This window comes from Garra rufa, chromosome 5, assembly GCF_049309525.1.
Source record: "Garra rufa chromosome 5, GarRuf1.0, whole genome shotgun sequence".
NCBI lineage: Eukaryota > Metazoa > Chordata > Actinopteri > Cypriniformes > Cyprinidae > Garra > Garra rufa.
Genome location: NC_133365.1, coordinates 29,729,801 through 29,742,906, shown reverse-complemented (window position 1 = coordinate 29,742,906; position 13,106 = coordinate 29,729,801). Strand labels below are relative to the sequence as shown.

General features: G+C 39.8%; 1 protein-coding gene across 1 annotated transcript; it reads left to right on the top strand.

Annotated features, from left to right (window-relative positions):
- The first annotated feature begins 3,159 nt into the window (after positions 1 to 3,159).
- On the top strand, positions 3,160 to 7,816 carry ptger4b (prostaglandin E receptor 4 (subtype EP4) b). Its single transcript, XM_073839598.1, has 2 exons — positions 3,160 to 4,235; positions 5,375 to 7,816. Exons 1-2 carry the CDS (start codon positions 3,450 to 3,452, stop codon positions 5,969 to 5,971), a joined length of 1,383 nt encoding a protein of 460 aa, XP_073695699.1. The 5' UTR covers positions 3,160 to 3,449; the 3' UTR covers positions 5,972 to 7,816.
- The last annotated feature ends 5,290 nt before the right edge of the window (positions 7,817 to 13,106 follow it).

Below are 13,106 nucleotides of genomic sequence, written 5' to 3'. Positions count from 1 at the left end.
GGGTGTGATAACTTTTTGAATTTGAAGATCAAGGTAAATTTTACTTATTTTGTCTTCTGGGAAATACGTAAGTTCAGTATCTTCTGAATGGCAGTACTTAAGGAAAAAAAATATGATATTTAGGCAAAATAAGAAAAACGTACACATCTTCAATCTGTTTAAAAGTTTACACCCCTCGTTTCTTCTGGAGAATCAGTGAGCGTTTGAACTTTCTGTAATAGTTGCATATGAGTCCCTCAGTTGTCCTGAGTGTGTAAAGATGGATCTCAAAATCATACAGTCATTGTTGGAAAGGGAAAAACCAAAGAATTTGTGGGACCTGAAGGATTTTTCTGAAGAACAGCAGGCAGTTTAACTGTTCAGGACAAGGGACTCATCAACAACTATTACTAAACACACACACACACACACACACACACACACACACACACACACACACACACACACACACACACACACACACACATGTTTGTTTTTGTGAATTGTGGGGACATTCCATAGACGTAATGGTTTTTATACTGTACAAACGATATTTGCTATCACCCTACACCTTCCCTACACCTAAACCTAGCCCTCACAGGAGACTGTGCATATCTTTACATTCTCAAAAAAACGTATTCTGTATGATTTATAAGCCTTTTGAAAAGTGGGGACATGGGCAATGTCCTCATAAGTCACCCTCTCCTTGTAATACCTATGTCATACCCATGTTATTACACCAATTTGTGTCCTGATATGTCACAAAAACAAACACACACACACACACACACACACACACACACACACACACACACACACACACACACACACACACACACACACACATACACACACACACATGTTGGGTTTACATGTTTTATGGGGACATTCCATAGGCGTAATGGTTTTTATACTGTACAAACCGTACTTTCTATCGCCCTACACCTACCCTACACCTAAACCTAGCCCTCACAGGAGATTGTGCACACTTTTACTTCATCAAAAAAACTCATTGTGCATGATTTATAAGCCTGTTTCCTCATGGGGACCTGAGAAATGTCCCCACAAGGTCAAAATCTACTGGTATTTCTATCCTTGTGGGGACAGTAACGTGATGAATACCAGGTGCACACACACACACACACACACACACACACAAAACACACAACTGTGTTTTGTGTGTGGTTTAAGTACCAGATAAAATGGACAGCACTGTATTTTGTCAGCTCCCATTATGAACATGTCATGCATGGATTATATAGCACCTATGCAACCTAACCACTGAGTCCAGAACTCAGCATGAAGCCAGCATGCAAATCTTGATGATTTAATAAACAAAAGCATATCGTTTTGTGCACTTACCATGTGCTGTTTTGTTTCTTCCTGAAGGGTGGAATATAGTCATGTGATTTGGAAGTTGAGATGGGGCTTTGAAGCTATCACAACTATGATAATAACAGACAGGAAACTTCAGTGGACTAAATCATGCTGAAGACTGAAAATTTGATTATGTTTAAAAAATGATTTACATTTTTAATGAGCAGGTCATATGGTATTTTAAAGTGTCCTAATATTGTGTTGGAGTCCCCTACAACAGGTTTAAATGCATCTAAGGTCAGAAAACGTAATTTTCTCAAAATATACATTCAATATTCTAATAATTTTGCAATAATTTCTAAACAATCCGTTCTAAGCAGTTCTGACCATAAGTCTATAAACCCCTCCCTATAAGCCTGTTGTGATTGGTATTTCTGTTTACAATGGGTGTCAGAAATAAAACACTTCACAAAACAAGTGCTTACCAGACTAACTGAGCAAAAAATAGTTTGTAAACCAAAAAAAAAAAAAAAAAAAATCTACATTCTTTATTATTAAACTAAGTAATTAGAACAGCGAATTATCACAACTGTTTCAGTAAAACAGTAATATCATGGTTTTCCTGGAAACCTAAAGCTGCACTAACATCACATATTAGCACAAAAACCTTGATATTTTGAGCACTCAACTTCCAGTTGTGGTTCAGTTGGTCCAAATAAAGAAGGTAAGGACTTATCTTTCATGGAAAAGTGTTCAGCGAATCCCACGTTGAACTACAGTAGCCAAGATTAGACAATCAGTACTCGGTAAAATGACCCGCACACAACATAAGGTTTGTATTGTATTGCTGTATCATGGTGGAAAAAAATAATTTTAACTACTAATTCTTCACATCATCAACTTTCAGCCATTAAAACAAAACAAACTTGCTTTCACAATGCAGAAAACGGGTCTTCTTCACATGATATAAACATACTAACTAGCAGCAGTGTTTGTGGGCAGGTCAGAGTGAGGATTATGCAAATATGTTACCTAGTGACCTATATCTGTAACAGGCAGAAGATTAAAAAAAGGAGTCTACTTTTTTTCGAGAGACACTATCTATTTACCATGCACTTTTTTGATTAAGAAATTTGCAGATTGTTTTGAAACAGCTACTAAACAACAAACAATACATTTTTCGAAAACCTATATGACCTGCTCTTTAAATAAAGTAGGATTTCCATTGTGTTACTGCATTTTTTTTGGAGCAAAACACTTTTGTGTCTTAGCAAAATGTGCTATTAATGTTTTAACACAAGTATTATGGCACTTCCATTATGGCACTTCCATTCTGTCAAGTTATGCAATGTTATACACTTAAAGGCAGCTCATGAGAAAGAAGCACAATTTGACAGGTAAATTATTTTTTCAGATAGATCGTTGCATAAAAATAGTGGCTTTTTAATTTAAGATTTTTGTCAGAGAGAGAGAGAGAGAGAGAGAGAGAGAGAGAGAGAGAGAGAGAGAGAGAGAGAGAGAGAGAGAGAGAGAGAGAGAGAGAGAGTTAAAATTCTAGCTTTTATCGATGTTCGGCAAAGATGCCCAAAGTTGGTTCCGCGTTTCATTGTTATTCAGTTCATTCATGAAGGACATAAAAACCATCTTTGCCTTAAGCGACTCAAGCATCATTTTGGCGAAACGAAGAGAGAGCAATGAGTTCAAATTATGTAGATAAATATTAACCTAGTAGCTATTTTATGCAGAGACATGTATGTGTCAACTTGCAGTGACAGGAGGGTGAAAGACTGCGCGCTAGGGGCGGAGTTGGCAGAAAGCTCTCAAGGAAAAGCTTGTGAGTCAGTTTAGTGAGACCGAGGGCAACCGTGGACTACACACCTCTCACGAGCAAAAACACAGGATTTAACTTTTGGACTTGTGAAAGACCGCGTGTGTACCTGATTCGACCCGGCGAGTCAAAATGTAGCTATCCTAATCCAAGACGCGCTTTGGAGATTTTGGAGACGCGTAACAGCGCATGAAATGTAGATCTGGATAGTATGATCGTGGGATTTTTGACAGCCATTGAGGAAGTCATCATTTTACGCAACGCGCCTTAAGCGCATGATTTAATTTGAACATCAACCTGCATGTGAAAAGGAAACTCGGTAAAGATGAATGAAACAAGCACGAAGCATGGCAAAGAAGGTTGGGACCCTACCATCCCGGTCATTATGTTCATATTTGGCGTGGTCGGGAACGTGATTGCTATCGTAGTGCTTCGAAAGTCGCGGAAAGAGCAAAAAGAGACCACTTTTTACACACTAGTGTGTGGACTCGCCGTAACTGACCTCTTGGGAACACTCCTCGCAAGCCCAGTCACCATTGCCACCTATGTGAAGGGAGAGTGGCCCGGTGGGATCCCGCTGTGTCAGTATTCCGGCTTCATCTTACTCTTTTTCTCCTTGGCGGGTCTTAGTATTATCTGTGCCATGTCCGTCGAGAGGTACCTCGCCATCAATCACGCGTATTTCTACAACCACTACGTAGACCAGCGGGTGGCAGGCTTGACCCTCGCGGTGATCTATGTGTCCAATGCACTCTTTTGCGCTCTTCCCAGCATGGGACTGGGATCCGTGGTACGACAGCATCCAGGAACCTGGTGTTTCATTGACTGGCATAGCAACGACAGCTCGAACGCCACTTTCTCCTATATGTACGCCAGCTTCAGCTCCGTCCTCATCCTCGCCACAGTCCTCTGTAACGTGCTGGTGTGCGCGGCTCTCATCATGATGCACAAGCGCTTCGTGCGCAGGACCTCGTTGGGGACGGACCAGGCGCGAGTCGCGGAGATCAGGCGCAGGCGGAGTTTCGCGCGTCTGGCCGGCGCGGAGATCCAGATGGTCATTGTACTCATAGCCACGTCCATTGTCGTGCTCATCTGCTCCATTCCTTTAGTGGTAAGTGTGGTTTGGTGGCCTACTTTGATTTAGAAGCACAGATGTATTATTATAAGGAAACTCGGCTGAAAATAACAGAAGAAAACGTAAACCAAGCTGGCTCGCCATATGATTTTTTAGCTAATTAGCTAATAAAAACCACATAGTTAAGATACGGCACAGAAGTCTTTTTTTATCACAAAATTAAGTATCATTGCTATTTTACAACAGTATACGTTGAAACTGAATCTACTGTAAAATTGTAAATAAAAGTGAAAAGAATGAATTATATCATAATTTACAAGACAATATGTAAGCTATAGCTGTATAATAAAACATGCTTTTTTATAAATATGATATATTTTTCATGTACAAACCAAACATCAGTTCTTAAATTGTATTTAAAAGAACCTATTCTGTGATCAGTTTATTATTTATTTATTATTATTTTAGTGTTAAACTAGGTTGTTATATTAACATTACTTATGATTAATCGCTTTCCTCTATTGTAAGTCGCTTTGGATAAAAATGTCTTCTAAATGAACACATGTCAATGTAATTGCATAAATGAATAACATTTATAGATAGTACTGATAAAATGAACAGTCAAACAAATGCATCCCATGATGCTTGTGGTTTATAAATGTTCATATATTTCTTGTAACTGTTTTTAAAATGATAAGGTTCTGACAAACAGCCAGCTTTTTACCATAAAAATACTATGATTTGTTCTTTTTTGCCCTGAAAGTCTTTTAGTGAATTTTTGGGCTCTGTTCAACGTAATATAAAACACTCATAGGTTCTTACAGTTTTATATACTGCACATTTTCAATCAGCATTTAGAAAGGTTGAAATTGATAAAAAGCCTTAAAGGTTGTAACAGGCACAAACTTAGTGCATAAGACATCTAATAATTGTTATCTATAGATGACAGATGATGTGCACAAAATGTTCATTGCATGGGATTGTATCTGTCTGCATGATCTATACACTGATGACTTTATTATGTGTTGATATGTGATATCAGTGCATGTATCATCATTTGCTGTACGGCAGTTTAAAAAATCAAATAGATAGTGGTTGGTGTCAATGTGTCAAATCAATGCATGATGTCTAGATAACAAAGTAAACAGAAGTAAAAAATCTGGTTTCTTCTCTAGGTGCAGGTGTTTGTGAACCAGCTGTATCATTCTCCAGTAGAGACGCCAGCAAAGCTGAACCCAGACCTTAAGGCCATCCGAATTGCCTCTGTTAACCCCATTCTGGACCCCTGGATCTACATCCTGCTGAGAAAGACAGTTGTCCAGAAAATTTTAGAAAAAATCAAATGCCTCTTCTGCCGTATTGGTGGGAGGAGACACGGGAGGAGCCCTACTGAGTTCCACTGCGGTAACGGCATCCACAGTTCATCGGTCATGTCTCGTGATTTGCCGTCGCTGGTGCTGCCCGAACTGCCGGAGGTGATCAGCACATCTCAGATGTACCTGTATCCCCTAGAGGAGGGAAAGGAAATAGGCTGCTGCGGTGACTCTGTGCAGAGCAGGACGGGTTCAACTTCAACCCAGCAAACTCTTCTGCAGGACTCTCAGGAGGTAGAGCTCAGCAGTGAAAAAGACAGGACTGAAACAGGCACAGACTTTGAGAAATCACATTCGTGCACGGACTCCAACACAAATAAAGCGCAGTGCTCCAAGCACCAGCCGCTTCAAGTGACCTTTACAGATGAGACTTTGAGCTTGCAAGAAAGAAGCATATAATACGTGTTGAAAAACTCACTTGCTGCTTAATTCAGCAGAATCAGATTTGAATCAGACTTACTCAGACTACTCAAAAATAGAAAGAATTCTTGAAAACTCATGAGAATGACCAATCAAAGGACTAAACTTGGCACAAGAAAGTGAAAAAGTGCTTACTAAAGTAGGAAAAGAATGTTGCTATATATCTTGGTCAAAACTGCAAAAAGGGGTTCTGGAAAGGGTGAAAGAGCAGAGGAGGATGGAGAGGCAAACTGGCCTCATTTTCTGGTAGTAATTCATACAATGCATTTCAAAGGAAATATGTTTTGTTGGGCAACAGGTTATGCTGACTGCATATTGTAGACGGCAAGATGCATGACACAGCTCTGATAAATGTGTCTTAAGTTTATTGTAAGTTCATGTTAATTTCCATTGGGCTGCAATTGACTGATTTGATTGACGCAAGCAGAGGGGATTTTTTTTTCTTTTGAAATTCTAAATCTTGATTAGATTTGATGGACAACCTTGTGGGTTGTACATGTGAACAAATATCAAGTGCCCTGCTTCAAGTTCCTGTTTTGCAGACATTCTGGTGAGATGTCCGTTAGGTCACAAGTTCAAGTAACCAGAGTGCCTTGTTAGCTTTTCTCATCGCTTAAAATATACTTTTCCTTATGTTAAGGTGACCAGAACACTTTTCATTTCCACTGGTGCATAAACAACTGTCCACTATTTCAAACATACGTAAGATGTAGCCACGTGTACATTCTTTGGAATTTCCATAAAATGTACAATATATTCTGTGAATTAACCAAGCAATTTTATATCAACGTACCACCATCACCAAATATATGAGTTCCTAATCATACAATGTAAGAGAATGATACACAGAACATCATTGTTAATAGTTTATTTTTGTCGCTACCTGATCTCATGACTAAAAGGTAACTGTGGGAACTTTTGCAAGATTCGAAATGCGTACCAGTAGGTACTCACTGTAGTTTCTGACAGAAATATACACTAGAGGCAGTAAAACAGCTCCATATGTTTGCTTTCCCGACATAAGTTTGCTCGGTAGCTCAGTCGGCACGGAATTGAATTTAGGATGCAGAATCCTTGGGTACGAATCCCGTGAAAAACATGACAGCCAGCATTAAAGTTATAGCGTCACTCAGTGGACATTTCACATCAAATATGACACGAAACGTACATATTTCTTGCGAAAAAGTTCCCAAAGGAATGTTTTCGTCATGAGATCAGGTTGCTTTGTTTCTTTTAAAGTATATGCAGATGGTAGAATGTACAGCGAGGAGGTGAAATTGTAAAAGCTATCAAGATGTTGAATGTCTTTTAAGGTTGTATGTTTTGCACTTTTAAATCCTTGTAACCACTGAAGAAATTTTGAAAACTGTCTCTATTAGTAAGGTGTTGATCAGTCAGTGGTCATCAAGAAAGAACTGTTGAGTTCATCTGTACATATTTGTGATGTTAAAATGTGAACGCTGTCTTATGCTTTAATTTATTGTAGTCTTTTTACACAATCTGTGGACTGTAGTTATTTTTTCTCTGTGAGAAGCTCAAGTTTGACTCATGTTGAAGCAGTTATATGGTTTTCGTTTCATTTCACATTTCTTGTTTGTAGAAAAACAGTACGAGGCATGATTATCTGCTTTTCTTAGCACCAGTATCTGCTGCATGTACATAAATGATTCAACATTACTGTGTATATTTTTACCATTGCATTTTCACATTTTCAAACACCAAGACAATCTTGTCTTGCTTACCCTTGATGTGACCCTCCAGAATGTGCAATGGCCAGCTATTTCATGCTGAAATAAACTCTTGAATTAAAGACAAAATGAAAAATGAAAACAAAAATCTTATGGTATTTGTTGTCGCACTCTTAACTATTAATATAAGCATAGCAGCTATAATTCAAATATTATTGAAATAATTTCAATCAATTGAAAGTTCATAGTCCTAAGTATTAGACATAAATTCAAATTGGAATAAAGGCAAATGACTAACCAAAAACATTTGAGAATGCCATTTAAAGATCTAACGAATTCATTTTTTTAAATTTAATTAAGTTTCTGATGCATTTCTTATCTAGATTTGGCATTTAAGGAAATACGTTAAGAGATGTCTTATTTCCAGAGCAAATCAATGAACAGAATAGATCTGTTCAATAATTATAAACAATTTACTGATGGGACAAGTCCAAACTAAAAACCAAGATCAGTATTTATTATACATGTGCACACACATCCTACTCACAGCACAGGTCATTGGATTTGTATGTGGATAAAGACAGATGACCGACAATGACCCAAAATATAGCTTCAAACGTAGTTTCCAATGTGTCATCAATCTTTGTGTGTACTTTTTTAAAAGGTCAGAGCTCATTATATTTCAAGAAAAAATGACTGGTCAGGTTAGGTCATGTGAGACCTCTTAAATTCTTGGATAAAGTCATCTCATTCATCATGTTGTATCCACATCTTTAAATATATAAACTCTGAAATTCCCTTTCCTTTTGTGGTTCAAACTAACCAAGTCCAGTGATTCACTGGGGTATCATTATATGATCCTTACACGATAACCAATGAGCAGGAACAGATCTGGAGACCTTCACCGACTGTAGACATTCTATAATTCCATTAGTTCATGAAGAGAAATCAGTTCTACTATCTACTTGCAAGTATCCTCAACATGAATCATGCATTTGTGCACTTGCTATGACATGCAAACTGCCACCTGTCATGGTACCATACATATACATGAATGAGAACTGACAAAAACGATCACTCACTGCAGTCTTACAGCAGCACAGTCCACAGTCCGTCGGTTTCAGGCATCTCCCTTAATCATCGTTAGTGAAGACGTCCTCATTTATTTGAATGAAGCAACAATTAGCAAAGGATTAGCGGGAGGCAGAAGGATGCTGGAAGCTTCCGCCAGGTCCCACAGGTGCCAAATAAAAAGCATTAGAGACGTAAATCTCCCAGTTTGTGGCCCACGCACACAGCTGGATAGTATCAGTGCAGATATGAATGGCTGTGAATAATGGGGTCAGTGGCAGTAACAGCCAAGAACACAAACACATGTAAGGCTTGTCACAATGAAATTGTTGAGTGCTTAGTACATAATAACAGAGTAAAGCATATTTCATTTTGAACCATAATTAAATTTAGGGGAAAAAAAATAGTTTTGTATATTGTATTTGGTTTGGGTTATGAGTACTGTTTTTATGAAGATGTTAAGGTCAGGTATTATTATTAAAATTATTCTACCAAAAACTGCCTAGAGGCAAAATCAGTGCCTGAAGGGCAGGAACATCTAAGCCAGGGGTGCCCAAACTCAGTCCTGGAGGGCCGGTGTCTTGCAGAGTTTAGCTCCAACTTGCCTCAACACACCTGATGGGAAGTTTCTAGTTTGCAAGACCTTAATCAGCTGGTTCAGGTGTGTCTAATTGGGGTTGGAGCTAAATTCTGCAGGACATCGGCCCTCCAGGACAGAGTTTGGGCACCCCTGGTGGTCTAAGCAAATGTAGATGACGCAGACAAGCCGGCTGCCATACATATCTCTCCATTTGAGACTCAACTGGACCAAGCCCAGGAGGATGCAGTTCCCCTAGTGGAATGGGCCCTGACTCTAATAGGGTACAGTAAGCCCACTGAGGCGCAAGCTAGTGCTATGGCATCCACTATCCAGCAGGATAATCTCTGCTTCTTAACTGGCAGCCTTTTAGAGTGGCCTCTGAAACACACAAAGAGCTGCTCTTTTTTTATATAAACTCTAAATTAGCCCTCTGCTCGTACTCCGAGGCTGGAACAGCTAAGAGGGTAATTACCTTAAAGTCAAGAATTCTTATGAAAAAAAACCCTGCAGCAACCTGTAGCACATTATTATACCAAAACTGCCTAGAGGCAAAATCAGTGCCTGAAATGCAGGAACATCTAAGCCAGGGGTGCCCAAACTTGGTCCTGGAAGGCCGGTGTCCTGCAGAGTTTAGCTCCAACTTGCCTCAACACACCTGCCGGGAAATTTCTAGTTTGCAGGGTTGAGTTTGGGCACCCCTGGTCTAAGCAAAGGTAGACGACGAAGATAAGCCGGCTGCCGCACATATCTCTCCAATGGAGACTCAACTGGTCCAAGCCCAGGAGGAGGCCATTTTCCTGATGAAATGGGCCAACTGAGGTATAAGCCAGTGCTATGGCCCTATCCACTATCTAGCAGGAAAATCTCTGTTTCATAACTGGCAGCTTGAGAGTGGCCTCTGAAACACGAAGAGCTGGTCTGATTGCTGAAACTGGCTAGAGTGCTCTATACAAACTCTAAGGGCCCTCACTGCCTGCAGGGCAGGGACGTCAAAGCAAAGATATACAACGAAGACAAGCCGGCTGCTCCACATATCTCTCCAATGAAGACTCCACCAAGCCCAGGAGGAGGCCATTCAACTGGCCTGTAAGCTCACCGAGGTGTAAGCCAGTGCTACAGCATCCAATATCCAGCAGAATAATCTCTGCTTCGTAATGGGCAGCCTTTTAGAGTGGCCTCTTAAACACACAGAGCTGCTCTGATTGCTGAAACTGGCTACAGTGCTCTATATAAAATCTAAGGGCGGAGTAAATTAGCCACCTGCTCGTCCTCCAAGGTGGGAAGAGCTTAGAGGGTAATTACCTGTGATCTGAATGGAGTAGAGAATGCCTTAGGCACAAAGCCATGTCTTGGCTTGATAAAGACTTTGCAGGGGCTGCAAGTCAGCTGACTGAATTGGCTCAAATAGAGTGCCTTGAAGTCCCCTGAGGACTGTGATTAGATCCCAGGTCAGAACAGTATGAGGGTGAGTTGGATTTAGACTCCTGGCCCCCCTCAGGAACTTAAAGGATTAGTTAACTTCCAGAATAAAATTTTACTCACCCCAATGTCATCCAAGATGTGCATGTCTTTCATTCTTCTGTGGACTTCAATGGTGGCCAACAGGGTTAAATTGCAAAGTGCAGTTTCAATGCAGCTTCAAAGAACTCTACAGGATCCAAGCCGAGCAATAAGAGTCTTACCTAGCAAAATGATTGGTCATTTTATAAAAAAATTAAAATGTATATGCTTTTTAAACACAAATGCTTGTCTTGCACTAGCTCTGTGTTTCGCATGTGCATCTTCACGCATTGCGTAATCACGTTGGAAAAGTAACGCGTGGTCAGTTCTTTATCTGTGTACTTCAGTTCAAACAGGTAGGGTACGGCCTCATTTTTTCCTCCAACTTCAAAATCGTCCAACATTGTTGTTTTACCTTTTTTTTTTTTTTTTTTTTTTTGTAAAGGGCGTTTCACTTTCTTTGCACATTCGCTTTGTAAACACTGGGTCAGTAATACCACCTATGTCACGCATGCGTGATTATGTTATGTGTGAGGTCGAGCTAATGCAAGACAAGCATTTACGGTTAAAAAGTATCTAAATTTAAATTTTTAAGAAAATGTAAGATTGTCAGATCTTTGATGACATGGGGGTGAGTAAATTATCAGGAAAATTTTATTTTGGAAGTGAACTAATCTTTTAAGTCATTTTTTCCTGCATATTGGCTGTTTTTTAGTCAACAGTCAACTGATAATATTGCTCTTCCTGCATGACCTCTCTCCTCTTCTGCTTGTACTTTAGCTTAGAGTTTAACCCATGACTGCTTTAGTGTTACTCAGTTTCTTAGTATCACTAACTGAACTCCAAAAGTCTATAGGTAGATAATGGAGCAAATGTGTGCGTATATCATGCTTTTTCCACTCAGTTCTGGTACATGAGAGATTCACACTAGTATAATAGCATTCAGGTCCCAAGTGAGGGCTCATATCTCACATAAAACAGGACTAAAACAAAGCCAACTAGGAATGATGAAATTGTTAATTTAGAGTGTACAGTCGTGGCCAAAAGTTTTGAGAATGACACAAATATTAGTTTTCACAAAGTTTGCTGCTCAACTGCTTTTAGATCTTTGTTTCAGATGTTTCTGTGATGTACTGAAATATAATTACAAGCACTTCATACGTTTCAAAGGCTTTTATCGACAATTACATTACATTTGTGCAAAAAGTCAGTATTTGCAGTGTTGGCCCTTCTTTTTCAGGACCTCTGCAATTCGACTGGGCATGCTCTCAATCAACTTCTGGGCCAAATCCTGACTGATAGCAACCCATTCTTTCATAATCACTTCTTGGAGTTTGTCAGAATTAGTGGGTTTTTGTTTGTCCACCCGCCTCTTGAGGATTGACCACAAGTTCTCAATGGGATTAAGATCTGGGGAGTTTCCAGGCCATGGACCCAAATTCCACTTAGTTATCACTTTTGCCTTATGGCACGGTGCTCCATCATGCTGGAAAATGCATTGTTCTTCACCAAACTGTTGTTGGATTGTTGGAAGAAGTTGCTGTTGGAGGGTGTTTTGGTACCATTCTTTATTCATGGCTGTGTTTTTGGGCAAAAATGTGAGTAAGACCACTCCCTTGGATGAGAAGCAACCCCACACATGAATGGTCTCAGGATGCTTTACTGTTGGCATGACACAGGACTGATGGTAGCGCTCACCTTGTCTTCTCCGGACAAGCCTTTTTCCAGATGCCCCAAACAATTGGAAAGAGGCTTCATCAGAGAAAATGACTTTGCCCCAGTCCTCAGCAGTCCATTCGCCATACTTTTTGCAGAAGATCAATCTGTCCCTGATGTTTTTTTTGGAGAGAAGTGGCTTCTTTGCTGCCCTTCTTGACACCAGGCCATCTTCCAAAAGTCTTGGCCTCACTGTGCGTGCAGATGCGCTCACACCTGCCTGCTGCCATTCCTGAGCAAGCTCTGCACTGGTGGCACTCCGATCCCACAGCTGAATCCTCTTTAGGAGACGATCCTGGCGCTTGCTGGACTTTCTTGGACGCCCTGAAGACTTCTTAACAATGCAGTGGAAAGTTTTTTTCGGGATTAAGTTAATTTTCATGGCAAAGAAGGACTATGCAATTCATCTGATCACTCTTCATAACATTCTGGACTATATGCAAATTGCTATTATAAAAACTTAAGCAGCAACTTTTCCAATTTCCAATATTTATGTAATTCTCAAAACTTTTGGCCACGACTGTACATTAAGAATGGATTGTTGCTATTTTAGAAACTT